This window comes from Harpia harpyja, chromosome 22, assembly GCF_026419915.1.
Source record: "Harpia harpyja isolate bHarHar1 chromosome 22, bHarHar1 primary haplotype, whole genome shotgun sequence".
Lineage (NCBI taxonomy): Eukaryota > Metazoa > Chordata > Aves > Accipitriformes > Accipitridae > Harpia > Harpia harpyja.
The window spans coordinates 3286282-3314078 of record NC_068961.1 but is presented as its reverse complement, the minus strand read 5'-3'; the positions used below and the strand labels follow the sequence as shown (position 1 = coordinate 3314078).

Genomic DNA, 27797 nt, shown 5'->3' with positions numbered 1-27797 from the left:
GAATGTCACTCTGCCAAAACCAATGTATTCTCTTCCCCTGATCAACTCCAAACCAAATAATTTTGTTTTCTAACAAACAAAACATACAACAGAACCTGTGCAGGTGACAGCTGTTAAATAAAGATTTAGGAAGAAAATTACACAATATTAAGGGATTCCAATCTGAGCAATGTAATGAGAGTCTCATGAAGCCAAAATACCCTCAGAATGCTTAAAAATTTCTGCTTGTGGTTTCTAGCCTGAAAGAATGAAGGAGGAATTTTAAAGAAAAATTCATTGCAGGGATAAAAACCCTATTGATTGCTTAAGTGTAACTGAGCTGAAGTTTCACCAGCATTTATGAGAAGCATACTAACACTGTGGTTGCTGGAGTTCATACAAACACCATTTGCCTCTACTGCCCTCAACTGATATGCCTTCCCATTCAGTGTGTGTGGGCTAAGTACTGGACCAGCTAAGATGACCCAGGTAACTATATACCTGCCATTTTGCCTGATCCCAGGCAAAATAATGAAAATCAGTGAGGATTCAAACAACAACAACTAACGCAGTCATGCATATTACGTCTTGTCAAACTAACTGGGTATGTCTTTAGGATATTACAAGTTCAACAATTAAAAATATCCCTATATAACAGATCTCTGCTAAATGGCTTGCCCCTTTTTGATCCAAGCAGTTAGCCAGTATTTAGCATAATGCAGTTTGTTCACTTCAGGAGAAGCTGTTGATGGAACTGGTCTTTCTTAGAGGCAAAGCTGTTTGTTTATTACACTCAACATCTCAAACATGGCAGAAGATTGCATCTTTGATCACTGCGTTAGGCATCCTTTCAGCCAGGACTTTGTTGGGGAGGCTCCCTCTAGACTTCTTCATTTGAGACGTAATCATATTCATAGGGCTCACTTATGTCTTATGTAGTACTTTTTTCTCCAGACAGAAAGCAAGCATTGATGAAATAGGTAGCGAACCCCTGAGCCAGTACGTGTCTTGCAAATATGTGTATTTTGCCTGGTGACCTGCTAGTGTTTGAGAAGCACCTTTATCATCTTCTTAGAGATACAGCTACATCCTACAGTTTTATGTGATTTAGACCTACCTATAATTACTGCACAATTTACTATTAACTACAAGCAATGCGTGTGCATGTGTCTACAATTGCTTCTGGAAATTCACTTTTGCTATTTGTGCTCTAGATGTACAAGAACTTCACTACATCCTTAACAGCCAGCTTGAACAGCAGTACCGTGGAAACTGTTTAGTGGCAACCTGAACAAACTTCATTGACCATTTTCAACTGCCAATACTGTTTGAAAATCAGTCTGTGCGGTTTGCACACCGCAAACGTATCTAGGTATTGAAGGCATATTTGAAGGTGCCGTCACTCTTCTTTTTTTTGCCTGCAGGTGTGGAAAAGAAGTTACCAGTATAACCTGATGCCTAATAACAGCAGACACGGGGGTAAAACGAAGGTTACATACGTTGCGGCAGTGAAAGCCCCGCACAGAGCAGCCCGTAGGCACGCTCCGGCCCGTTCTCCTAGCAGCAACCCAAAGGATCACAGGTGACTTCCCAACCGCACACCACGGCTCACGCTGGCCGCCCCCGCGAGGGCCCACGGCCCCGCCGAGGAGCCCACGGCCCCGCCGAGGAGCCCACGGCGCCGCGGCCTGCCCGGAGCCCCGGCTTCCCGCCGCCTCACCACACGGGCCCGGGCACCGCCTGCTGCCGCGGGCAGCCCTCTTCCCCGGCCAGCCTAAGACTCGTTTTTCCCCAAACCGCTGCGCAGGAAGGGAGAAGGCAGGAAACCGCCCCAAATATCCCCCGCTGCGACAACCTGCCGCCTCTTCCCCGCGGGGCGAGGGAGCGACCCCGGCCCGGGCGGCCCGCCGCCGCCGGCGGCCTACAACTCCCAGCATGCCTTGCAGTCCCGCACCGCCTCCATCTTGTGAGGCGGAGGGGCGGGCGGGCGCCCCGTCTTTTTCCCTTCCACGACCGCAGGTGGTTGCGTTGTTTAAATAAAAGCTGCGCGACGGCGGAGCTCTCCGCAGTGTGGTTTTGGGGGGGCTGCAGTAAGGCAGGCAGTTGGGGTGCTTCCTCGAGAAACCCTCAGCCCTCATGATCTGGGGGGGCATGCTTCTGGCAGGGGGAGCTTGACAGCAGGCTGGGGGTCTCCTCTCCCGGGCCGCTCTGTCTCCCTGAGGAGCTGTAAAACCGCTTTTCTTTCCTGGAAGCGATGTAGTGTCCTGGGAATCTCTTCAAAATATGCGGCGGGTCAGCTCGTCTGGTTCAGCAATGTTGAACAAGCCCTGCTGCCGGTCGCTCCCAGCCCTCGCCCCTCTCCCTCGGCATTTGGGACGTTGAACCTAAAGACGCTGCGCCTGACAGAGCCCCGCTGCCTTTGATTTCTTCTTGTAGCAGACTTGCTGGATACGAGCGAGGAACTATATTTCAAGCTTGGCTAAATCTGATATATCTGGCACTGGACCTTTTGTTTATATGTGCTACATGGCAGGTACAAATCATCACAGGCGTTGCACTGGCAGTATGTACATGCATGCGCACAGCTACCATTTTTCAAGTGGCTGTTGCTCTTCTTTGTTTGGTTTTGCTCAGTCATTTGGCAGTCCTCGCTATGGAGAACTCGGTACCCTTGAAAAATCCATGTCCTGCATTTAATCTCCTGGTAGACCTACGTGTTGCCTGGGTAGCACTGTCACAGGGCCGGTTTTTCATAAACGTGCCAGCCTTTCTGCTCTCGGGGCTCCCTCCGGGTGGATCTTAGTTAAGCGCAGCCCACACAGAGGTTTTTAAAAATCCTGCTGGAGCAGGAGCCTTGGTGGGAGATCTGGCAAGGCCACGATCTGCTGGCAAGGATCATCTCCGGCAAGGTGGCTCAGGGAGATAAGGGCAGATGCACATGTGCATGTAGCTGAGTGTGGGAGCAGGGAGAGAGGAGACAGGGCAACAAATGGACCTCAAACACTATGGCAGAGAGCTGTACATCTGTGTGAGGAAACCTAAGTGAGAAGAAATCTGAGTCAAAAAGGCTTGAGGAGTAGCTTGGGTGGGAGCCACGAAGGTGGGCAGGGGTGAACTAGGAGAGGCTGAGACGAGACGGACGAGAAGCAGAGTCTGGAAGTGGAGGCCAGTGGGGAGGAAGAGGAAGGGGAATCTGGGAGGCAGTGTGGAAGTACATAAGGCTCTTTGTGCAGAAATGGTGGGAGGCTCCTCTTGCATGAGTACTCTTAATGCCAGGTTGGAGGCAGGGACGCAAGCACAGCTTTGTTGTTCTCTTTCCTCTGCTTTTTTTTTTTTCTTCCATTTTTTAAAGCATGGTAGTCCCTCGGAAGCAGCTTTGTTCTGCAAGTGTCCAGCACCATTTCCCTTTTCTTTATAAAAAAGGAACTTCAGTAACAGTTTCTGCAATTGACATTGCACCCATATGTTTTTGGAGCCTGTTTCTTAACCTAAGCAGGGGTAAGCTCTGAACAATTTCAGGAACTCTTCCTTAATTTCCTCACACTCTTTCTCTTCCATCAGTTGGCTTCTCTCACTCCACCCTGTCTTAGCAGCAAGTTCACAGGTTTTTCCCACCACCCCCACTATTAAAAAATACTTAAGTTTTGAATCAAAAGAAATTGAGTACTTGGTCCATCCTATCCTAGGGAGCAGTCACCCTCTCAGAATCTTGTTTTCTGGGCATCCCCTATCACCTTTTCCCTTCAGAAACCTTCTGGTAATACACTAGCAGGTCCCTGTTCTTTCCCGTGGCATTCTTGGCAGTTTCCAGCTTTGCTATGAGCTTGAGAGACTGGAAGAAAGGAGGATTTAAACTTCTCTTCCCATTAGCACTGGACTAGGGTATGCTCAGTTGCCTCTCTCTGTTTAGAGTCATCCACCTCCTGAACAGCTTTTACAGAAAAGCAACTTCACAAATGCTAAATGATCACAAATTAACTGGTCTTTCTACAAGGCTGGCTAAGCCCAGGCCTCCTGGCTCGATCACGGTCTCGTGTAAATCAGAAATGCAGAACCGGCATCAAAACTGTAACGGCCTGAGGGAGCATCTAATAGCATGGTGTGGGAAATTGCAGTAATCCTGACTGAACCCCCGTCCCTTCCAAGCACCAGTCAGCATAAAGTACACAGGCAAGAGAAATGCGAATTGATTTTGCTTGTTTCCACTATTTGCATCCTGTTTGAGACGCGAAGAATTTGAACATTGGAAAGATAAATCAAACTCTAGGTAACTGAGTTTCTAGTCCAACACCCTATTTATTTCTAGTTTATTTTCTTGCAGGAAAGCTGAAAGAAGAGAGAGGATAAGAAGCCCTGAGGGAGGTTATGATGTGTAAATAGCCGTCTTGAGAGTACAGGGCGGTTCTTTTCTAGTGGAGAAGAAACGGGGTAAGGAATGGGAACTGTGGTGATGTCGAGGGGAAGCAGTAACGGAGAGGAGGCCAGCTGCTGTTCTCGGGGTGCACTTACTCTCCCCATCACACCGCGGGGCAGCAAAGCCGGGTGACCTGCCAGGACCTCCCCTAGCCCAGGGCAGGCGGCCGCCCTTCCCGCCCGGAGGGACGTGTCCCCTCACGGCGGGCGGCCGCCCTTCCCGCCCGGAGGGACGTGTCCCCTCATCGCCGCTCCCTCCCTCCCTCCCGCAGCCGGTTCCCAGCCACCCGTCCCACCCGCCCTGCGTGACCGGCGGCAGCGGGCCGGGCACAGGAGAGCAGCCCGGTTCTGTCAGCGCCCGCCCGGGGCAGGGACAACCGGGCGCGGCACCCCCGCCGCCTCCTTCCTTCCTTCCCGCCCGCCTCCGCCTGAGGAGCCGGGGGAGGGGCGGGGCCGGGGAGGGGCGGGGCCGGCCGCAGCGCCTCCCCCCTCCTTTCCCCCCCCCCGCGGGAGGGGGCGGGGGCTCCTCTCCTTTGCGCCATGATGAGCAAATGACCTCGCGGGGAATGAAATTTAAGTTCCACCGTGGGGAGAGAGTTCTCTGCTTCGAGCCCGACCCCACCAAAGCCAAAGTCCTCTATGATGCCAAGGTGACCCGGCCGAGCCGACACCCTGCCCTTAACCCGCCCGTCCCAGCCGCCGGGGCAGCGGCGAGACGCGCCGGGCGGGCAGGCGGGAGGGGAGGGGTGGGGAGGGAGGGAGGGAGGGAGCGCGCGCGCGCGCGGGGGGGGGCGGAGCCCGGCCCGCGGCCGCAGCTGCCGTTAACGCTCGCGGGCGGGCGGCGACTCCGCCCGCAGCACTTGTTGCGGGAAGCGGCCGCCGGTCTGAGGAGAGAGGGAGGGAGGGCGGAGGCGGCCGCCCTGCCGTCACGGTGCTGGGAGACAAAGCGAGGCGGTGCCCATCCCCGCCAGGGCCTCTCCTTCCCGTCCTTGTGCCGCCGTCATCGCCCTCCGCCCCCCGGGGGTGCGCGTAGCGGTTGTGTGGGAGCCCCTCGGCTTCCTCGTCTTCCCCCCCCCCCCCCCGGCGGGGCGGAGGCGTCCCGCTGCCTGGTGACAAAGGGGCGGTGGAGGCCGGGCCGCCGGGGCCTTCCTCTCGCGTCAGGTAGATGAGCGAGGCCGCCGAGGAGCTCTGGGAAGTGTCGGACTCGGTTCCCGCCTTCCGTTCTCGGCTGAACACCTGCAAAGTAATTCTGAAATCTTTCTTTCGTCCCTGTACTTTGGTAGCGTAGCTTGATTCATCCCCCCCCGCCCCCGCTCCCTGCTCTCCTACCCTTACTGCCCGCCCTTCTGCCGTTGGGAAGGGCTGGAACGGCAGCGGCGGTCCAGGAGGGCACGCAGAAATAGGATAGCGAGCGGCGGACCGTGAGTGATGCAGTGAGAGGTGACCGACTCGCTGGGGCCTGGCCTTAAGGGTAGCGGTAGTAATCGTAGAGCTTGTAAATATGACATCGGTTTGGGTTATCAGCGGGACACGAGATAATTTTTCATTCCTAAGTCGTCTGTACCTAACTTGCAAACAGAGCTCTGTTTTTCTGTTTTGTTACAGAGAGGGGTGAAAAGGGAGGTATTGCAACTGGGTTCCCGATCAAATTCATGCTTTTTGCTGCAGGGTTGCTAGTTGTGTAGATCAGTGTTTTTCAAACATCTTTGGTCAGGAGCTCCACCTTCCTGCAATATTTTGGGCTGCTCTCTTGTTTGTACGTGTATTCCTATGTTCTGACCACCCCAACAGCTTTAGTTGCCAGCCATAGAGGTAACCTGAGTGCAGAAAATAACAGTGCCTTTTCTTCTTTACTTTCACATACCCCAAACTCCAGCATAACTGTCCTTGACTCCATCAATAGTTATTAAATTCTGGACTCTCAAGTTAAAACATTACTGTAGCCGGTGCTGCATTACTGTAGCTAGGTGCATCTGGAGATGTATGGCCCAAGTGCAGGCAGAATGATTCCTTTGTTATTACTAGTCCTGATGCTCTTCTTAATGATCCACCTGACATGTCTTTTGAGGTGCAGGCCCTTTCAGACTTGCCCGTTTTACATGTGTGAAAGAGAGGAAGAAAACAAATGCTCAGATATTCACAAAGCCTTTTAGTGTTTTGTGGCTATGATTCAGTGTTGTTCAAGAGAGCAGCATTTCTGAGGTTTACATATATATATATGTATATAAACCTCTGTTGTCCCCTGCTTTGAGGGCACGCAAAGACAGCACACAGGAGAAAACGTTAGCAGCCCAGATGTATATCTGCATATCCGTATTGTGATACTGCTTTGTTTTGCGTCCCCCTTTGTCTGTCTTGAAAGCATGGGACATTTGAGGACAGGACAAAGATGGTTAGCAGTCCCCAACTTTAAAAGTGATCAATAATAAAGCTAGTTTTTCTGACCATTCAGTATAATCCATATCTTCTTCCAATATTTACTAGCAAAATTATAGGTATATTTCATTTCTGTAAATAAACATTTTTTTTTTCTTTGTGCGTAAATTCCCTAAATACCGGAAAGCTCACTTTTTCTCAAGCTTTTTAATACATGCTATTCAATATTTGTTTCAGATTGTTGATATTGTTGTTGGAAAAGATGAGAAAGGCAGAAAGATTCCAGAATATCTGATCCATTTTAACGGTTGGAACAGAAGGTAAGAACCTGGGTGCGTGGTTTCATTTCTTCATTTCTTCTATTTTATTCTGCAAAGAAAAGCAGTGCACAGAATATCAAAGGAGTTTGACGTTTGCATGAGTATTTTTGGTTTTGTGAATGCCTTTAATATACTTGCTCACAGTGGTCTGTATCAATTAATTTCAGTGGATCAGTTTGGTAGCTATGAGTTTAAACTTTATGAGGTATCTGTCTTTGGCATATACTTGTGGCTCCTAGGTTTCCGTTAATAAAAGGAGTTCATGCTATGTTAAATCTAGACCTGGACTGTTTGGTTATCAAGGCCAGTACGTGAATGCAGTTTCTTGTGATCTATAGCATGTGTCGGTGCTACAAACACTATTGCATGTTAAGTCAAGGTCTGAGAGGTTTTAGATAGCAACGTGAGAGTTGAAGCCGTGGGAATACAAAAGGATGCAAACCTTGTGATACAGGTGTTGCTTCTGAATGACACTAAAAGAGTGCTTTTTAGATTTAATGTGTGTTAGTTCATTAGTAATCATGAGTGGCATATATTCATAGCCGTTAATAATTTTCTTTTGACCTATCCTTAGCTGGGATAGATGGGCAGCTGAAGATCATGTTCTTCGTGATACAGACGAAAACCGCAGATTACAGCGTAAATTGGCACGGAAGGCTGTGGCTCGCATGTAAGAAATCCTTTTGGTCTCAAAATGAATGAGTGATTCATTTTCAGATTCAAACAGGTACATCCAGGTGTCTGCAAGTGAGCTTGGCCTTTAAGCTCATGCTGTAGATGGTACATATCTACTCAGTATAGTCAGTGCATTCTAGAGAGCTACTCTTCTCATACTAAGGTAGATACCTACATATTGTTATTAAACAACACTCTAAATGACTTAACACTTAATAACCATGTTATTCTTAACTATTGCTGCGAAATGCCTGTGTATTGGATCTACATCTTCCCAAAGAAATGTACTTGAAAAATAACTTAGGAAAACCTGAAGTATTTTTCAGCCAAAGGCAATAATCTAATATTGGTTGGCCATGGCTTGAGGATCTGCTTGAGAACACGAATATGAGGTAATGTACGGACGTTAAGGTATCTACTCTCAAATAAGCATTGTCCAAATTATTTCAACATTAATTATTGAAAATAACTCAAACATATGTTTCCTGTGCATTTGCATGTAATTAGCTAGGATAAACAAATTAAATAATATTAGCCAAATCTCAGTGAACCATTTTGTGTTCTGTAGGAGAAGAAAGGGAAGAAAGAAGAGACGTTGCAGGTTGCCTGGTGTTGACTCTGTATTAAAAAGCCTTCCTGCCGAAGAAAATGATGAGAGTAGCGAAAACTGTGAGCTTGTTTTCATTCTTTGACAGCTGGCATGATGGCTTTAACTTTTTGAAGCTGGGGGTACAGAGCATGCTGTAACTTGCTATTAGGATGACATGAGAGTGTCACAGTCCTGCTTGAGGTATATGGAGGCAGTCTTATGAAGAGTGAGCACTATGTTTCACGCTAAGCATCTATTAAGTTATCTCCTTTCTTCTTGTGTTCCAGAGGCTTTTCTTACTTCCGCTCAACTATTCTGATCACTGATTTCAGAGCTTAATGCTGCTTTGTTTAGTGTAGTATTACCAGGTGTGAGAAGCCCGCGGTTTTCTTTGTTTGGTGTTAGGAAACAAGATGCTTTCCCTGCTAGTGTTTCTACATATTTTAGGGGGCAATAAGACTATCTTTTTCCCCAGTCTGCCTGGCGCAAAGCTCTGTTTCTTGTCAGGTGACTGGCTGATTTCACTCTCAAGCCAGCTCTTTCATTTCATAGCATTTTTCTTTGTAGCTTGAAAACCAGCAGGAACACTGGCTGGTACTTAACTGATGTTCTGGTAACTGTTGCTGCACAGGTTCAGACCTTCTGATTGAATTATTAATATGTTAATCCCCTGTTCAGAACTAAAGTCCAATAAAAATTGAAAAGACCTGTGAGTGTTCAGAAATGTAGGGAGCTTTTAAAAGTGAGTGGTTTTCGATTAGAGAGGATGCAAGAACACTTCCTGTAAACTTCTTGTCTTAACATATTTAAAAAGTTTATAGTGTGCTGTAAATAATACTTGTGTGTTTAATTCAGTTAGAATTATTCATCCTCATTAAATGTAACAAGCTAGTTGTGAGTTGTTTTGTTTTGTTGGGTTTTGGGGGGTTTTGGGTCTTTTTTGCATTGAGGCCTGAAATTGGTCTTAACCTCTGCAATGTAATAATGTGAGATAAATATGTGAAATCTCTTTTACACAGCTATAAGTAGTTCTTCTTCTGATGACAGTGATGAAGGAACAGATGAAGAAATAAAAAGTGAAGAAAGTGACATAGAAGAGAGGACAGAAATGGTATATTCATGAGCTCTTTACCTTAATAGAATTTAAACATCTATATTTGAAATACCAGAAAAATTGAAGTAGATGAAATACAGGCCACAGCTGGTTATTTAGATGGAATTAAAAGCATAATTTTCTTACTCCTGGTGCTCACTGTGGTTGAGTTTTTGAAAATTATAGGAGACATCATATTCTTGTAGAATTCTTTGATATTAATCTAAAAATACACATTTGTTTCTTTTCTTCTCTTTCTACACATAAGGCTTATGTGGAGAAAACTTGGCAACCTAGGTTATCCAGGTTTTTGGGTGCTGTAAAATTTTACTGGTCTGTGCAGGTTGGACAAATCCTCATAGCAGCAGGATCTTTCTGGCTTTTGTATTTTATTGTGAAATGGGCATGTCAACTCTGTTCTTAAAATGTAGAAGACTAACTTCAAGAAAAAACAGTTATTTTCTCTACATTATTGAAAAGAAAGTACAGTGTAAGGAGTTGTTCTGAAGGTCTGTGAAATCTAACTACTACAGTGTGGGTGATCTGAAGCAGCAAAACTGAACAAATTTCTGTTCATTCTTCTGTGTTAAATACTTAAGCAAATGCTAAATTAAAAAAAAACTTTTAAAAAATGAATTCACAGATGACTTCAAAGCAGTATTGTTAAATTGCTTACAGTAAGGCTACTATTAAATATTTACTATACTTTATATTTTTTTTTTGCATGACAAAACTTGTTTGTTGTGTTGTACCCTGCCTATTAAAGTTCTTTTTCACTAATGTTCATAAGCACAACCAATTTATATTGTTTCTTGCACTGATCTGTTGTAGAAAGAAGAACAAGACACTCACACAAAAAGGGACATGGAAGAAAGAGCAATAAGCATAGAAATTCCTGAAGTCTTGAAAAAGAAGCTTGAGGAAGACTGTTACTATATTAATAGAAGAAAACGGGTATGAAGTAAAAGCTATGAAATGAATGTGCATGGGGGGGTGGGGAGGGCATGAAAAGTAGTTCTTGTGTATAACAGCTCCTGGTTTTTTGAACTTTATTGCAAAGGTGAGATGAGTATAAGGAAGAGTAAAAAGAGTGTTGGGAGCAGAATTCTCTATAGCTAAAACAGTGACTTGTCATTATATTTAAGAATGTAACATTTCAGTACACAATTGTGTTTTGGAGTGCAGATTCGTTTTTTGAAGCTGGAAATGTAGTAAGCTTGTTAACCTGATCATATTTTTGTTTCTCCAGATATTTATAAAGGATTGATCAAAAAATGCAGTTTAAGGGTTCAAATTAATGACTCCTGAAATAACTTCATGCAATAGAGACTTACTAAACTAGTCAATACATTACAAGCTCCTGTTTTAGCTTGGTATACTTACTAATTGTTTTTGTAAGACATTGATTTGTTGTTTCTTTTTCAGCTAGTGAAGCTTCCTTGTCAGACAAATATAATAACCATCCTGGAGTCATATGTGAAACATTTTGCAATTAATGCTGCTTTTTCAGCCAATGAAAGATCTCGGCACCATCAGATGACTCCACACGCTAATATGAATCTTCATTATGTGCCACCAGAGAAGAAGTAAGTAATCTTTAGTCCAGCTCTATTGTCACAAGAAGAATAACCTTGGATTCTGTATTCTGTTTCAAAGCTGTTCGCTTCTGTGAACTTATACTGTGATGTATGTCTGTTTATGGGCCTTAAAATATTTGACAGATACCTATAGTACAGTAACACTGACAGTTTGTTTATCAGTGAGAGGGTCCCTGTTATCTGAAAAGTCATTATGCAAAAGCATCAATATCCCCTTTTCTCAACTAAGTTCTTGTGAGTATTGTGACCTGTTTTGGAAGAATGTGTTGCTATTGTCTACGTGAAGAATTTTTTGAGCACTGAGAGAGTATCTGGTATGAGAATTCCGTGCTTAAATAAAACTGAACAGGTTCAAATTTTATAAAGGATAAATAATTTTATATAAGCACTTCTAGAGAACTCCCAAGTGATTTTTTTTTTTTTTTTTTTTTTTTTTCCCCCTCCAATTGACATATCTTAAATCCTGGAGTCGATATGTAAGGAAACAATGTGTGTATTAACACCAATCCTGTTTATTAAAATTGATTGCGTCTTAGCTGCTGTTTTCTCAGCTAGGCTGTATATTCTTCTACCATGCTACAAATGCAGTGTGTTAACCCTGTGTGTTTGTAGTGTGGGTTTTTTTGGTTGGTTGTTTTTTTTCCTCTTATGTTAAAGATTCTCAATATTATATGAGACTGATTCTTTACCTAAGTCTACACTGGGGTGAAATCTTGTATTTTATTGAAGAGAAATCTTGTCTTTTGTTACCATGTTCTATTTCAATAGTGCATAATTATGCTGTTCCTTGCAATATTTTGGTCTATGTGAGTGTCTTGGTTTATATTGATGTCATTCATTATTTGACAGATTAACGATACTTTCCTACTTTGTAATATAATCTCCCAAACAAGAAGTTAGATGAGACATCAGAAATACAAACAGAAGGTTGTACGCATATTATGATTTTTAAAGGTGTATGTATCTACATGACTTTCTCAGTAACAAAGGTGTTTTAATAAGGAATTTACGTATAATTTCAGTGATCTGTTAAGTAGGAGAGATTCAGCTGACAACTTTTTTGTATTGCCCTTACTGCACTAACACAGAAGGTAATTGACCTTCTTGTATGGGATAGAATTTCTGCACGTGGTGGTCCCCTGACCCATTTTATATATAGTGTTTTAAAAACAGAAGAAAAAAATAGCATAGTTTTAGCAAGTGGTGTGGAATGGTAATAGGAGGTAGGGAATTTCTAACGTGGGTCATTGTAGCAGAATCAAATTACTGTTAGCATACATATATATGCACTTGAGGCATGAGAGATGAATACCTTCATAGAGGTGAGAGGTGTTGGAGATGGGCTGGACTCAGTGTTCTTGGTTCTGCTTGTAACAGCACATCTACTCACCACTTAGCACCATGAGTCTTTTACACAAGCCCAAACCTGAAATTCGTAGTAGCCTCTAAATGTAGTGCTTTGGTTACCAGGAGCAGGCCATTGGAAACTGATCTCCAATGCAAATGTATCTGATTTTGTTGGTTCACTGGATATCTCTTAAGCACAGCCTTAACCGCATCTTAGAGGCTATAGATCAAATTCTGCGTATGCCTTTTAGACAGAGATTCAGTCTATTAAGTACTTACTTTTTCTGGTAGGTGCTTCTTTTTTTGAGCCTAGTAAACTTGGAAAAAACAAAATAATGCTTCCATGAAAAACTAACTAACTTTATTTACTCTAAAGTAGATTTTATTAATCCAGTAAATAGTAATACAATGGAACAATTGTATGATTTTGTTTGACCTTTTTAAGCAGACTTTTAAAATTTGTATTTGTTTGAAGTTACCAACAGCAATCACTGTCTCTTTAAGTATGCTTTTAATAACTTATCATTACTTAGTGATGAAGTCGGCGTATCATAGTTAAGATGTTGGTGATCTGTATTAAAAGGGAATTTCCTACAACTACACTGAAAAATATTGACATGCAACTTTGAAATTCATAATGCTTTTTTTTTTTTCCTCTAGTGTTGAGCTATGTAAAGAGATGGTAGATGGGCTGAGAATAACCTTTGACTTCACACTTCCATTAATTTTACTCTATCCTTATGAACAAACTCAATTTAAGAAGGTGACTTCATCAAAATTCTTTCTTCCCATCAAAGAAAACTCAACAAATACTAACAGGTAGGTTGGGTATACGGAGTCTAATACTGCTTATCTCCTGAGGAAAATTCAATAGAATGTGGTTATGTGTTCAGAATTGGATGATTTCTCACAGACTTTGACTTAAAAATTGTCTTGATAAAATTCTGAACTTTTCTGTGAATTACTTGCCTGAATTCAGAATTCAGGTTCTGAATTTCTGTCTGGTTAACTTCAAAAGGGGGTTGTACTGACTGGTGTAGAGTTATGCTGCAACTTTGTGGGGAAAAAAATTTACATTGAAATGTAAATTTGTGTTCATTAACTTTTAAATTTGAAAATAAATCTGCTTCCGGAAAACGGTATTTAAAAGGAGCCTCATCACTTGGTAGTTATTGAGAGGAGACTGTCTCATTTGAGTAAGTATTTAACAAGATTATGGAACTAGAAGGATCTCTTTTGGGAGAAGAGCCCTGATCACTTCTGTAAAGCTGCCTTTATTTCCTAGAAATCAGGAGGAGCTTTCCCCAAGTCCTCCTCTGTTGAATCCACCAACGCCTCAGTCAACTGACAGCCAGCCTACAACAGGGGAGCCAGCCACGCCAAAAAGACGAAAAGCTGAACCTGAAATTCTGCAGTCGCTGAGACGTTCTACGCGCCATAGCTCTAACTGCGACAGGTTATCGGAAAGCAGTGCTTCCCCGCAACCTAAACGACGGCACCTTGAGACCCCAGCTTCTATGCCAAAGCTCTTCTTGCACCTGGAAAAAAGTAGGTTTTGCTCTTTAAATTATTGCTCTAAACAAGATTTTAAGTCTTGTTCTTTTTTTTTTTTTTTTTTATGTCATCTGGACGGTGAACTGAGTGATTGAAGTAGGAATTAATTACTTTTTGTATCAATTACTTATCTCTGAAACTTATACTGAAGGGAGAAATACAAAGCAGTATTCTTAGTACTTTGGTACTGTATTTCTCAACAGAATTCAAGGAGCTGCTTTTCTGTGAGCCTGCTTTAGGATAATATTTATTGAATTCCAGTGTTTAAGACTCTAAACATTATAGCAGCAGGCCTTAGTTATGTTTAATGGCTTACAGTTCCATAAAACAGATAATAAAACTTATTGCTAATTTGTTTTGTTTTTCCTTCCCTTTTGAAGAAACCCCTGTCCATAGTGGATCATCTTCACCTATAACTTTGACTCCTAGCAAAGAGGGGAGTGCAGTTTTTACTGGCTTTGAAGGGAGAAGAAACAATGAATTGAATGAGGTAACAAATTGTTATGTTACTATCCTAGATTCAGTGATTAAGGGTTTCGTTGACCTCGGAGTAGGGCTGTGTAAGAAAAGGTGTTGTTTGTATTACTTATTTAATCTTTGATTTTGAAGTTCTGCACAGACTAAATTATTTATGGTGCTATAAAGATTTTATAACCAACATTTTCATGTCTTATGCTTAGGTTTTGTCCTGGAAATTGATGCCAGAGAATTATCCACCAAGTGATCAGCCACCGCCTCCCTCATATATCTATGGATCTCAACATTTGCTACGGATGTTTGGTAAACTGATGCAAAATTCTGTGCTGGATCGAAATTACTTCATTTGGGTTTTGTTTGTTTGTTTGGTGTTTTGGGATTTTTTGGGGGTGTGTTTTTGTTGGGTTTTGGGTTTTTTTCTGTGACCATATCCATGTGATTTTTCTGTTTGCTTTATCACATTTAGTTTTATTCTTGGAGAAGTGTGCATATTAATTTGTTTAAAACTCTTAGGCTGTTCATAAATTGCTTATCTCTTACTGGCTCTGTAAGCCTTCATTTAATGAAAGTAAACAAGCATTACTTCCAATGCGCTGTCAAACATCGTTAAACCAAGCAGCATTCACTTTCTCAGCATGTTTCTTTTTAGTAAGCTCTTGAAAGATCACGGAGTAACTTGCGAAGAAAAGTGGAGGCTGCAGGGAGAAGAAATGTTTATATTCTTCTTTTCTGTGTAGTGGATAAAAGTAATTAGAAGTTGCTTGTAAAAGAACAGGTGTAAACATTATTTCTCTTATTTACAGTAAAGCTACCAGAAATACTGGGGAAGATGTGCTTTCCTGACAAAAACCTAAAGGCTTTAGTAAAACACTTCGAAATGTTTCTGAGGTAATGTGACACAATGTACCACAGCAGTGTTTGCATTGTTACATAGATCTAAGTGTCCTGGAATGACAAAGGGTTTTTAAAATAAGATGTTCATTTTCTAGAACTACAAGAATATGATAAAATTGATAAAAGATTTTAATAATAACAATTTGAATAAGGATTAGTAGAAGATTTTTGATTCTGTAGTTCAAATTGAAGGGAACCTGAAATCCCTACTTAAAGTTTTGATAAACACAGTGATAGAGAACTGCTGTGTAGAAGTTTGCTTGCTAGCATGTATAGAATGACAAGTGTGACTTGGTTAAGAAGCATGTTTTATGAAGAGATACAAACTCTGTATTGTTATTTTTGAGAGCATAATCTGGGAGTTTTGATGTTGCATCAATATTTGCAGGGGAAGAAACCTGTGGTTTAGAACATGTTTTTGATTATGGTAGTTTTTTTAAAGAAAAATCTGTTCTAATTGAACTTTGAACAGAAAGATTCCTCTGTTATGCAATGCAGTGGCTTGTAGAGGTACCCAAACTCTTTCTGGCCACACTGGCTCCACTGCTGGAGTCAGTATAGTCATACCTGCACCATGATCAGCTTTGTTTGTCAGGTACTGTAGTTAGTATCTCTGCATGACATTATACTGGTAATTAGATATCTAGTGTGGGGAAAATAAATTTGCCAAGGAAAACTTACAGGAGAAAATGTTGTTCCAGATGTTTACCATTTACAAATGTGGAATGCCTAACTTAATTTTGGTCAAAGACTCTTAAGTAGCCACATACTGAAAAGTAACATAATGTGGCACTAGCATATCAAAAGTTCTGTTAGAGATCAGGGAGATGAAAGCTTTAAAATGCTTTTACTTTAATTGTTTACTGAAAGTAAAAGATGGCTCAAATGTCAAAGTTTCTACAATACAAAATTTTTCTCTTGAAGCATTTAATTTTTAAGTTTTACTGATTCCTTTTTACATCTCTAATTTGTCAGACCCTTGTTAGTATTCAAAATACTTTTAAGTTAAACAGGACAGCATTAGTGCTTATTGTTGAAAACCTATTTTTGCTTGAAGTGAATATTATTTAGGGTGCTTAACTTCACTGTGGGTCAAATCAGTTTTTATCAGACCTCTGCCTGTTCACATTCTTCTGTGTTGGTCAGAGCAGGTCTCTGCTCTTAGCATCTTAAATACAGTTTCTTCATACCCATTCTATGGATGAGCTGTGGTGGAGTGGAACAGAGGGAGGGAGGAAACACGTCCCCCACCCCCAATGCAAGTAGGGAGGTGATTAAACTGAAAGTTCTGGTGGTAGTATCCGTATGTCTTATTTTTTCATCTGCTCATCTCATTGAAGTGTATAGTCATCTATAAATAGAAATTAAAAAAAAAAAGTAATTAGAAGATGTTTCCATATCAGCATTTTTAGGTCAGACAGAACTGTGCTTTTGAAGCAAATCTCTCAGTAGTTCCCACTTACCATGCTTTGTGTTGCATTGCAGAGTGCTCTGAGTACACAAGCTGGATTCCTTTTGGAAAACACTTAACCAGAAGTGTGCTCCAGTACTAGGGGGCATTCAGTCCTCAAGACCAGACTACAGCTAAACCAAAATGAGCCCCCCCAAGGCAAGCATAGTGTGAATATCGCGTATCTGGTGCAACAAAATGTTCGAGGGCTGTGTGTTTTTTCAAGTGCTTTCTAAGCCAGTGTCATGTATGTTTTGCTGATGTTGTTCTCAGTGTTTCTTTTCTATGCTGAAATGATTTCTGTGGTTTTGTCAGAACTGGTCAAATTGAGAGGCTTCCTGAAAAATCTTCCAAGTTACAGTTACTGCTGTAGGAAGCATTTGATCTTAGGTAGCTTTGTCATAAATAGTGTTCGTAGGCTAGTTTCCTTACCAGATATGCTACTGTGTATTCAAATAAGTAACATAGAAACCAATGCATATTATGAGTTTTTTTCAACATGTATTCATGAGACTTTAGGACATGTTTCATTTGGGTATTTCTTTGTCCCATATGTCATTGAAAGTGTTCAAACAATTATATTTTCTAGAAACTTGTTCAGACTTGATTTTTATCACAGAAATACTTCTGCATTATCTGTTTCTCATCACAAGAGAAAACTTGAGGTTGAGGTGACATCTTGTACTAGTTCTTCAATTTTCACATTCTGTCTTTTCCTTTTTGGGAAGGAAAGGATTAATGGATGTTAATTAAAAATATTTTCTATCAGTTCTGTTCTGGCTTACCTTTTGAAAGGTAAGAACTGTCCTACACAGTCTGTGTGCATTAGATGATAGCAGCCAGTTTACTTAAGACTGCCTAATTTCTTTTAGTGAATTGCTCTTGAGTGACAAGCTGAAGTACTCTCCTTTTCTTTATTTTTCTAATAGCAGACAAGGGATTGAAGCTGTCTGTTCACATTAGTAAAACTTCCGGAATCTTCTTTGAATTCTAGGTAGAGTAGTCCAAGCGTAAGTAGTTTATGTGTTTTTAAAGGAAACTTTCATGTGGTGCACAACTGATTTAGTTCTGGCATAGAGACCGATTTAATTTTGTATTATGAGTTTATGGCTAAAGTTTACAGTTTCATTTAACATTTGTACTATTAATCTCATGTGGGCTGAGAAACTGAGACTTATTTAATATAACACTTTGTCTAGAAGCTTGTTTTATTGAGTTTACTCAGTACTTGATAGATGCATTAAATTCACTTTGAAATGCTACATAGGTAATATTTTCCAGTCATGCCCTCAGATTGCTGCTAGACAAGATTGATCTCAGTTTCCCAGACAACTTACATTTTTAAGGGATGTATGAAATACATCTTTTTAAGTTCCATATTAAGTAGAAGCTGTACCCTTTGTGCTTAGTGCAGCTTTCTACAAGTGTGCGTAATGGAAATTTCTTCATGCGGAACATGAAAGTTGATTTCTCAATTATAAAATTTGCAGAAGTAAAGAAAACTAGTTTCTCAAATTAAGTACAAAACTCTTAGTCTTCACTTCAAATTATTTAGCTCTGAAATAATTCATAATACTTGCAGAAGAATAAGTCTGAAATGGATGTTAGTGACAAACTCACCAGTTGGTTTCACTGAATTTCACTTAAAATTTGAGTTTAGTCTTCAGGAGCAAGCAGTGGAAGCTAACACAGTAACTGGTGCCTACTAACTGGTAATCTTACTAGCAAAAGACCCCAGATTAAATCTTCCTACCTGGTGATAGTTTTTGAGATAAAGTATTGCCTTTTAACTGAGTCCATTATTTCAGCCCTATTTTTAATGAAATGCTGTACGTGCTGTATTTTACAACTTCTCTGAATTGTGAGGTGCCTAGCATGCCTCCAGAGGCTGCTTAAGTGGTGAGAAATGGTGGGCAAGAAGATGCCAGCTTTTGTGTTGCTGTTTCCATTGATTTGAATGCAGCCTTGACTTGGAAAACTGTTTTGGGATCAGAGAGGTTACTTCTCAGGACTGTTGATCAATAGGAGATACTTAAAAATCAGAAGAATATAACATGTCTGTTTTTAGAACTGCATGACCCATCTTCACTGAGGTAATTTCAGTCAATGTCGTTTGCGTTCTAGGAAAAAAGCAAAACAAAATGGTACAGCACTTCAGAAAGCCATAGGTATTTTGGCTTTCATGAAATACAGAAGAATGAGCAAGTGATGAAGTATTTCTAAAATAACGCTTCTAAAATTTCTAATATACTTTTCTAGATGAGGCCAATATGTAGTATTCCAGATTATGGAAATCTGCATTCTTAATGGTCAAAGACTTTAGTTTTGTTAAAAACCCACTGATATTTCAAACTCAGTATATCCTGTAAGTTGTCTCTTTCATTTTAGATCTCATTTTTTTCTTGATGTTTTACAACATGCTTGTATTTATTGCACCACTCTGCTCCACGGGTAGAAAAGTATTTTGATACTGTTAAGTATTTTATGAGAAGGAAGCCAAATCAGAATGTGACCAAATTAAAGGCCTGTGATAATAAAATGTGTATATAGAAAGATGACAAGTTGTTTGAAGTATCCTTAAGAAGTAGATCTCTGGTTTTGATAGCACAACGTTTTTTGAGTGTAGTAATTTTATGATATGTAATTGCAGTGGTGAATTATGACCACTAGTCTGTGCTAATGTGCAGTTAATGAGAGGTTATTAGTGGCTTTCTGAGAATGAAAAAATGAAGCATTGCACATGGTGAATGGGATAGAAAACATCTTTATTTGGGTGAAGTTGCTTGTGACGGAGTTCCTGCTCATTGTGACTTTATTATAAAGTTGCAAGATGGCAACTGATTAAAAATAACTTTTTGGAAGATCACAAAGAATGCAATGCTAATACTGTTTCTTGTATTGATTAGGGCTTTTTTATTTGCCTCTCAGTTTTGGGATTAACTGGCTACTTGACAAAAAGTACCTGTGCAGCATAGCAATTATGACATACTAGAAAACTTTATGGAATTGGAGCCTAAATGTGAGAAAATCAGGGTTCTGAGTGTCAATGGACAAATGTGGGTTTAGAGGCACAAAAAGGTAAAGGAACTTTTTTTTTTTTTAAAGTTTTGAAGACTTTGAAATGAAGGAATTCTACTTGCACAGTATATGCCTTAGTTTAGGGCGTTATTACCTTTGTATTTGGGCTTTGCTGTATTCATTGAATGGGTAGAAAGGTAACTGCCATTTTGGGTCCTCTCAAGCTTTTGGCACCTTTATGTTGAAAGCTTCTTAGTGAATATCTGGTATTGTCCAGGTTCTTATTTTCAGTAGTCTTAAGTTGTCTGGTTGGTCTGCAGAATCTGCTGGTGCATGCTTATTGTTCTTGACTAAGGTTTGATTGCTTTGCCAAAAATACTTCTTGAAACTGTACCATGTGGATTGCTTCTCTTCCTTCTACTTACCAAATCATCAGGTGCCTGGGTATTTGAAGGAGGAGCATATTCCTAATCATAATAGTAGAGGTTTGGATCATGCATCTAAAGTGAGAGGTTGCCCAAAATATTGTAAGTGTTATGGTAGCTTTTTTAGAAGGCAGCTCTAGGAGTTGATTCTGGGATCTATGCTGGCCTTGCCAAAAGTAGGTCTTCATCCTCAAGACCAGCCAAAGACTCCTGTATTGAGCTCTTGTGGGACTGTTTTCCCAAAAGGTCTACTAGAAGTTACCACATTTAATTTTCACTCACTCAGCCTGATTACCTGGCATCTTCAGAGTTCTCTGCACTTGGTCTTTAAAGGCCAAGGAAAATGATCTTGGTTTCTGTATGTGGATGAGTGACGAGAGTCCAGTCAACAAAACAAGCCTGTTGGTTCCTTTGGCATGGTTCTTGAGACACTAGATATCAGAATAAACATCTGAAACTTTTCACTTCACTTGTTCTGTTGACCGCATCGGGGTTATGACGAACTTCCTGTTGGTGAGCTTTTGCCCTGAACAGCCTTGCAGGTGGAGACGTGCCTGTCAGTTGGAGGGGGTGGGGGGCAGGTGGTGGCATATGCTTTTGTGTGAAACTAAGCCTATTAGCTTTCAACTCCTGCGTTTGAGTAGTAGTGTTGGAGAAGGAGATAGCTGCTTAATCTGCAAATGACATTTCTTTTGATGAGGTGACTCATAGAGTCAGGACCCATCACGCTCTTTAAGCAAATTACTTTAGATAGATCGTTACAGTTGCCTTTCAGACAGCATCTAGCCCAGGCCACTGATCTCATCAAAGCATCTGCTTACCTGCTAGAGCTCAGAGCTGTAGTGAAAGCGTGTTAAGATGTCACCTTCCTGGAAACTTTTCATTTTAACTCTGTATTCTTATACCTTATGGCTGAGGTTGTCCTTCTTAAAATTATTAAGGTTTTCCTTTCTTCATAATTTTCACATTTTTCAGGCCATCCTGGAGTTTATTCATGTGATGGTAGCTGACATTTAGAAGAGTGGTTTTTTTCATGCAGAGACTGTTTGGGTAATAGGTTGTGTTGATGCTGCCAAGACAAGGACATTTTTGCTACCAGATGACGCTCTTAAAGCTCATATTAATTCAGTGACTCTGTTGAGAAATGTTCCTGACATATATATGTCAAGTGGCCTTTTAACGTGGATAACGATAGTTCTACGCCTCTTACTGGTAGATCTGCCTGTGTAACTCTCAGCCAGATGGTAGTATATTTATGAGGCTATTGCTTGGAGTCACCTGAGGTAAACTTGCTTATGGGCTGCTACACCTGAAGATCAGAACATAGGAATTCTTCAAGCTAGGTTGCCCACATGTCTGTTTCCCTTGTCTCCATCCCCTCTAGTCCTTTCTGAAGTGTTGCTCTTCTAGGAACCTGTGGTAGAGAGGTAAATAGCTGCATTGTGTCCTGTTACGTGTATGTTCTGAGCAGGAGTGTAAAGCGTAAGTATTCTTTTTGTGGATGCTCATGATGAGAAAAAAGCATGCAGTCTTACATCAGGATGTTTGTGTGGACTGTGCATCTCAAAACTCAGTTACTTGTAAGCAGTTTAATTGCATAAGTGTACGCATATGAACTCTAAAAAATACAAAAATGAAAAAGGCAATAATGCAACAGGTGACTGAATTTATCAGATTTATAAGTTAAAAGTAATGAAACAATTTCTGAATAGATAAATAGCAATGTGATTTCTGATCTATAGCTGAACATTGGCTCTGCTTGCTAAGTACAGCTCCCTCTATTTTTAAATCTTGGCTCTTGACTTGCAGGTGCTGGTGAAATTGGTCTTTCTGCTATTTCAGCTCTTCCAAGAGCAAAGCGTTAGTGAAATATCCAGTAGCTAAGAGTCTTATGAGACTCCTAATATTTCTGTGCCAGCTTTCTGCACTGTGATGTAGTTTGAATAGAAAGCAGTTTTAGAAGGGCCACTGCTCTTTGTATACAGATATACAAAGGATTGGGACAGAAACTGACCTTGTGTTCTTTTGCCTGTTTCCTCCTGCTTCTTTGCTGAAAGTAATTTGTATCTGCTAGCTCTGGGGTATTTTGCTTTTCACAGCACTTACATTAAGAACAGAGAGATGTACATTTGACTGCATGCATTCTGCCTGCCTTTTTTTTTTTTTTTTTTTTTTGTTATTAGTTGTAGCTGTGCCACAAGCATCTCCGCTAAAATTTCTCATCTTCACCAGCTGTCACTTTAGCTTGAACCAAACTGGCATTTATGACTGATGATCTTAAGCAAAAGTCAGGAAATGTGTAAGAGAAAATGAACCTGTTTCCCATTACTTGCCCTTAAAATTCTTGGAACTGTCAGCTACCCAATGTCCTCTACAGGTTCCTTTGTTTTATTGATGTTCTTTTAAAACATACTGCCTGGTATGATCTAGCACTTGGTACTGTGTTTTACAGAATGTTAGCCAGCAACAGTAAGAATTTGCTTGGCCCCTGTAGTTTTTACTCCCTGTTTATCTCTTGAAGTCATTAACGCATGTTAATGAAGAATGGTTAATTAAATTCCATTTGTGGCTCATCTTAATCTTGTAGAATCTAAGTATGTTAAAAGTTAGACTCAAGTCTGTTAAGTCTTAGGCCTTATCACACTCAGCTTCATACCAACCGCACGTATCCCAGAAAGTGATTTGTCGCTAACTACAGAGGTCATAGCAGTTGGTGACTCAGGTATTTTGTTAGCTTCTAAGTTGCTATAATTTTAGTACTGTTTTGTAGTGGTTGTCCTAGAGTAATGTGTGTGTGTAGTGCAAATGAATGACATGTTTCAGTGAGGATTAGAGTGATCTGAGTGTGTGAATTGTTTTTGTGTTTCTTTGGCTTATTTTCTAAGGGGTATCTCTATCTCATGAAAAAAGGCATTTTATAAAGTATTAGAGCAATTTATGGCCTGGTAAGCCTAGAAAAGTAGGTCAATGATTTTAATGACAAGGGCTAGTAAATCACTAAGTAGTGGGGTTCAAACAGTGTATTAATCAAATATTGGTGGTTTTAATTTAGATTTGTCCTGTTTTTTTAGTTCAAGAAAAGAATAAAACTATTTTTTTTTTTTGGTTCATTCTTTTGCCAAAGTTTTAACTAATTTGGATTCACTACTTCGTTGTTTGCATTGATTGTGACTGTCTTTTGTTCTTTCAGGGGAAAATATTTCACTGCTGGTTTTACTTCTTTTATTTAAATGCCTTTATTTCTGTGAATAGGAAATTGGTATAATGCGACTAACAGTGTAATATTAAAAACAATTTTTTTCATTTAGCAAAATAGTTTTCATAGCAGCTTTATTAAAATTATCTCTCAACCTTAATTATGTAATCTTTTTTGCTTTGTGCTATTTAATAAAATTGGAAGCTGCTGTTGGACCCAATGAGAAACTAGCACAGTATGAATACTTCTAAGTAAAAAGTATAGGATTGCGTGAATGAAGACTGTGTGGAACTTTAAATTTACTTAGTTCTTACACACTTATTATGATAGCTTATGTGGTGTCATTCTGTGGCAGAGCCAGTTGGACCCGTGCTTTAAATACAAGAGAGATCTTTCTCTCTTTTGGCAGTACCTGCACAGCTGAATATTGCCAGAAATTATGTGCTTGATTAGACGCTGTTACCGGTCATGTAACAGAGCCTTTTCTGCTCAATTCCTTAGGTGATGTTTAAAAACAAAAACAAGCTGCTGTTTCATCTTCTGAATGTGTATTGGTTGTGCAGCCAGTTCACTTGGGTGTCTTAAACCTGAAATGTTTTACATCAGAAACCACCCTAGGTCCCTCTGTACTGTTAATTGCAGAACTCCTATGAAATAAGCAAGTACGGAGGAAGTTGACAAAGTGCCTTCTAAATAAGTGGTGATACATTGAAGCATTGATTTCTTCTAAAAAAGCTTGCATTTCTCACTGCTTTTCCTAGAATTAGTAGGATGTAACCAGTTATTCCTCCAGTTTAGCACTTGTTTGATGCCTGTGTTTAAGTATGTGGCGGTGGGGAAATCAACTTTTTTTCATTTATATGTGGCTTTTTGCTGTAACCTTTCTGTATGAGCTCTCAGCAATTAATATATTCCGATTAAATTTAGATTGCCTTACACAGAGAATCTTGGCAATGTTCTTCGATGCTTTGGCTCTCAAGATCAAAGGACATGCCTAGTTCAGGCAGTGTAGCTGTGAGTAAGGTTGGATAAACATTGTGGTTTTATTGTATTCACCTGTACGTTTTTATTTTTTTTAGTTTGGACTTTCTGTGTCCAGAGTATTGGTTGTGCAAAACTGGTATTTTTAGCTTCCAATAGGGAAGTCATCTCCCTAGCCAGTGGTTCTTGAGAGAAACCAGATTATGCAAATGACACTGCTGTTGTTTCTGTTGCTTCCTACTCTAACTCAGAGAACCTGTAGCTAACATTTTGCCATGTTTATTGATGCTGATCTTTAATATCCAGGTATTTTTTTGAAGGTCTGTGTTTTTTTCTGAAGTACAACTTGATTGCGTGCTTCAGGATTTAAGAACTGTTTTGCCCTTTTGCCCCCATTTGTATACCTGGTATGTTTGTATACAAAGGAAAGAGCAGAGAGCTTATAGTCATTTCAGCTGTTTGTTACTGGTGTTAGTAGCAACACTGTTTATTTTCATTTTCGGTCCTAAACCAAAGAAAGAGTTGTGTGTTAGCAGAGCAGGAAGACATTATAAAATACTGGTTTTGCAAAAGATGCGTATTTGTCTTTGAGAGCCATATTTGAATCAGATACTCGTGGCGGGTGGAGACCCTAAATGCACAGGCACATGAAAGAACAAATCATAGCTTTACTTACCTTAAAAGATACAGTTTGACTTAATGGTTACTGGCCGCTTGTATAAGATACTGACATAGTGATAACTGAAAATCCTGGTTTTGACATAAATGAAAAGAGTATGCTGAGCAGGTGACTGACAGAAGTTGCAGAAAGATCTTTTTGCTTTTTGTTTTCTTCTGTGATAGTACTTTGCATTCTTTTCTGAGTGTAGCTTCAACTTTTGGATTTTTTTTTTTTTTTATTACTGAGCTAGAGCAAATTTTTTTTTTTAATGCTATTTGGATTTGAGAATGATAGGGGAGGGCTGTTTCTCACTATGTAAAACTTGTAAAAATAGGGCAAGTCTTTTGTATGCCAAATTTCAAAGTATAATAATTCTTAATTCTCAGGCTGTGGTTTTGCTGAGCTTAAAAATTAATTTGAAAATAGCTTTTCTCTTAAATGTTTCATGTTCTGTTCTTTTTTTGGTGTGCTTTCTTCTCAGGTTTTTAGCAGAATACCATGATGATTTCTTCCCAGAATCTGCTTATGTAGCTGCATGTGAAGCCTACTACAGTACTAAAAATCCTCGGGCAATCTACTGAAGCTCTTAATAAAGACTAAATCCTACTATATGTAGCCCATGACAATGCTACTTTGCCACGTGGCTACAAGATGAATATGAAAAAGGAATTAAAGCAACTTCTGGAGGTGAAGAAATAGGGAAATATCTTCTGCGACGGTTGGATTACTTAGAAATGGAGAACTTTTCAGATACATGTATAGACTGTGTTGTGAGTTACTTAGAGGATTGAATATAACTCTGACTCCAGATGAATGAAGAAGCCTTGTTCTGACTTCTAATGCATAGGACTGCATAGGACAATTAAAGAGGAAAGGAGGCAAAAGCAGATGCATTAGCAACAGGACATTTTCATGAAGATAGATCATCATGCTGTGTTTCATTTTAGCTCAACCTCTCCAGCCTGAGAAATAAGACTTGACTACACAGTTACATGAAGAAAATGCATAACTGGTATCTTATGGATTTTTCTCCTCACAAATTGCACTTCATTTTGTGGAACTGTCGTGATAGAAAAGATTGCTTAATGTAAAGATGGTTTTGCTGTTTGGCTAGCATGACATCTGCCTCAAGAATGACTTTGTTGCTTGAATGAAAGATGTGTTGCTTGCTTTGCATTTTGCAAAGGTGTTTATAGCTCTTTTCATGGTAAGGCTGCCAGAGTTCCAAGGAGAGCATACATTGCCAGTGATTCAACATTTACATGGCAGTAAATTATTTCCAGAGCCATTATGAAAGAACTGATTTTCTACAAGTAAGCGGAGAAGTCAATAAAGTGATGGCAGTTTAACTGGCAAACACTTCTTAATAAAGTTCACAGTGGCTGCTGTGTAAATGTGTGATTTTGACTGTCTAAAATGTCTTGTTTGTGCTTGATTAGTATTTCTGAGATTGCTAAATGTGCATATAATGAGAGGTGGGAGCACTGACAACATAGGGAGAGAAGCCCTTTCAGTATCATTGGGTTTTCTTCTACAAACTTGAAGAATGTCTGTTTAGACAGTTTTAAATGCTTTAGCTCTGGAAATAGGAATTCAGTGAGAATGGAGTTCCTAGAAATCTGACAACACACTCAGTAATTGAAATAGAATTCTTGTCTTGATTGTCATCAGAACCTTGTCTATGACTTAGAACTCTGGCCTTCAGAATCCTCTGCTATGTCAAGACAGACACAGATTTTAAAAGCACTGGGAGAAAAATAGGACTCAAGGCTCACAGACTACTGCATTAATCACTCTCTAATCCTTCCTAGTTCAGAAAACTTCCATTAGAACACTTGCCTGTAATGCAAAACTCAACACATTCCTCCCGGATCTGCAGAAACCTGTAGTTAGCAGGAATCATCTTTCAAATGTAAATGGCAAGTTTAGTCGAAGAGGTCAAAGGAAATCTGAAATCTACTGTTGGCATTCATTGTCACTTACTTTTCAGAGTGTGCTGGTGTGTTAAAGCTTTTGAACTGAAAAGGTAAGGGTTACCTTGCTTTTAGCAATTCAGGTTCTGCTTTTTAGAAAAGCTGCTGTAAAGAGTCTGTTAAACTTCATGGTTGTTAATCTAGTTAATGTTTGGCATGGGTGCATGCAGATTTGGTGATCATTATTTCTAAAGATTACCTTTCAGTAGTACTACTCTTTTTAAATGCATTTCTGTTGTACCAAAAATACCCATTTTTAAGCTTTAGTCTTTTTCAAATTACAGAAGTTTTGAATCTCTAGCAGAATCCAAGTATCTCAAAATCTACTTTGCAAACATGTCTAGGCTTAGACCCTGTTTTTCTAAAAAGACAGTTCAACAAAATACTAATGACTACCTAATGAGATTAATCTTGGAATACTGCCTGAAACTCCATCCTTAATCCTTTCTATTGCAGGAATGTTAGAGTGTGTATAATATGGCAAATCTCGTTTTGTTCCACTGTTGGTACCTGTGAGTATAAGGGGAGTTACGAAAGGCATTTAAAGCTTACTGTGTGACTGTGTTAAACTGTTAAAATGACAATTTCTGCAGGGGTTGTTAATACTGTCGGTATTGTCTTGTTGATACATTGTGATGATTTGCAAAAGACGGGCGGGGGGGGGGGGGGGGGGCGGATTTTGAAGGTCCAGTTAGCGTAGTCTTTATGTGAACAAACTTTTTTGTAAAATTCTCTTGAAGCTGCTATTGGATATAATATTACAAACTATCTTGCTCTC

The 27797-nt window shown here is 40.2% G+C and overlaps 1 protein-coding gene across 4 annotated transcripts; it reads left to right on the top strand.

Moving 5' to 3' along the window:
- The first annotated feature begins 4883 nt into the window (after positions 1–4883).
- MSL3 (MSL complex subunit 3) lies at positions 4884–26440 on the top strand. 4 transcript variants are annotated; one of them, XR_008232988.1, is made up of 14 exons: positions 4884–5042; positions 7006–7088; positions 7663–7758; positions 8332–8432; positions 9372–9463; positions 10277–10399; positions 10871–11031; positions 13051–13209; positions 13676–13938; positions 14325–14434; positions 14625–14724; positions 15225–15309; positions 16801–16953; positions 25528–25607. XR_008232988.1 is itself a non-coding variant. In XM_052773878.1 (13 exons), exons 1-13 carry the CDS (start codon positions 4944–4946, stop codon positions 25625–25627), a joined length of 1572 nt encoding a protein of 523 aa, XP_052629838.1. In that variant the 5' UTR covers positions 4884–4943; the 3' UTR covers positions 25628–26440. The 4 variants fall into 4 exon arrangements, 3 of the variants coding, with proteins under 3 accessions (XP_052629838.1, XP_052629839.1, XP_052629840.1); XM_052773878.1 differs by lacking the exon at positions 16801–16953 and having other exon boundaries at positions 25528–26440; XM_052773879.1 differs by lacking the exons at positions 4884–5042; positions 16801–16953 and adding an exon at positions 5469–5635 and having other exon boundaries at positions 25528–26440.
- Positions 26441–27797: the final 1357 nt, after the last annotated feature.

Bases quoted from the DNA above. Each gene is read 5' to 3' on its own strand.
- MSL3 (XM_052773878.1), top strand. From the start codon at position 4,944: ATGACCTCGCGGGGAATGAAATTTAAGTTCCACCGTGGGGAGAGAGTT. The intron at 7,759-8,331 runs GTAAGAAATCCT...TGTGTTCTGTAG, and splicing joins CGGAAGGCTGTGGCTCGCAT to GAGAAGAAAGGGAAGAAAGA. The intron at 14,725-15,224 runs GTAAACTGATGC...TCTTATTTACAG, and splicing joins ACATTTGCTACGGATGTTTG to TAAAGCTACCAGAAATACTG.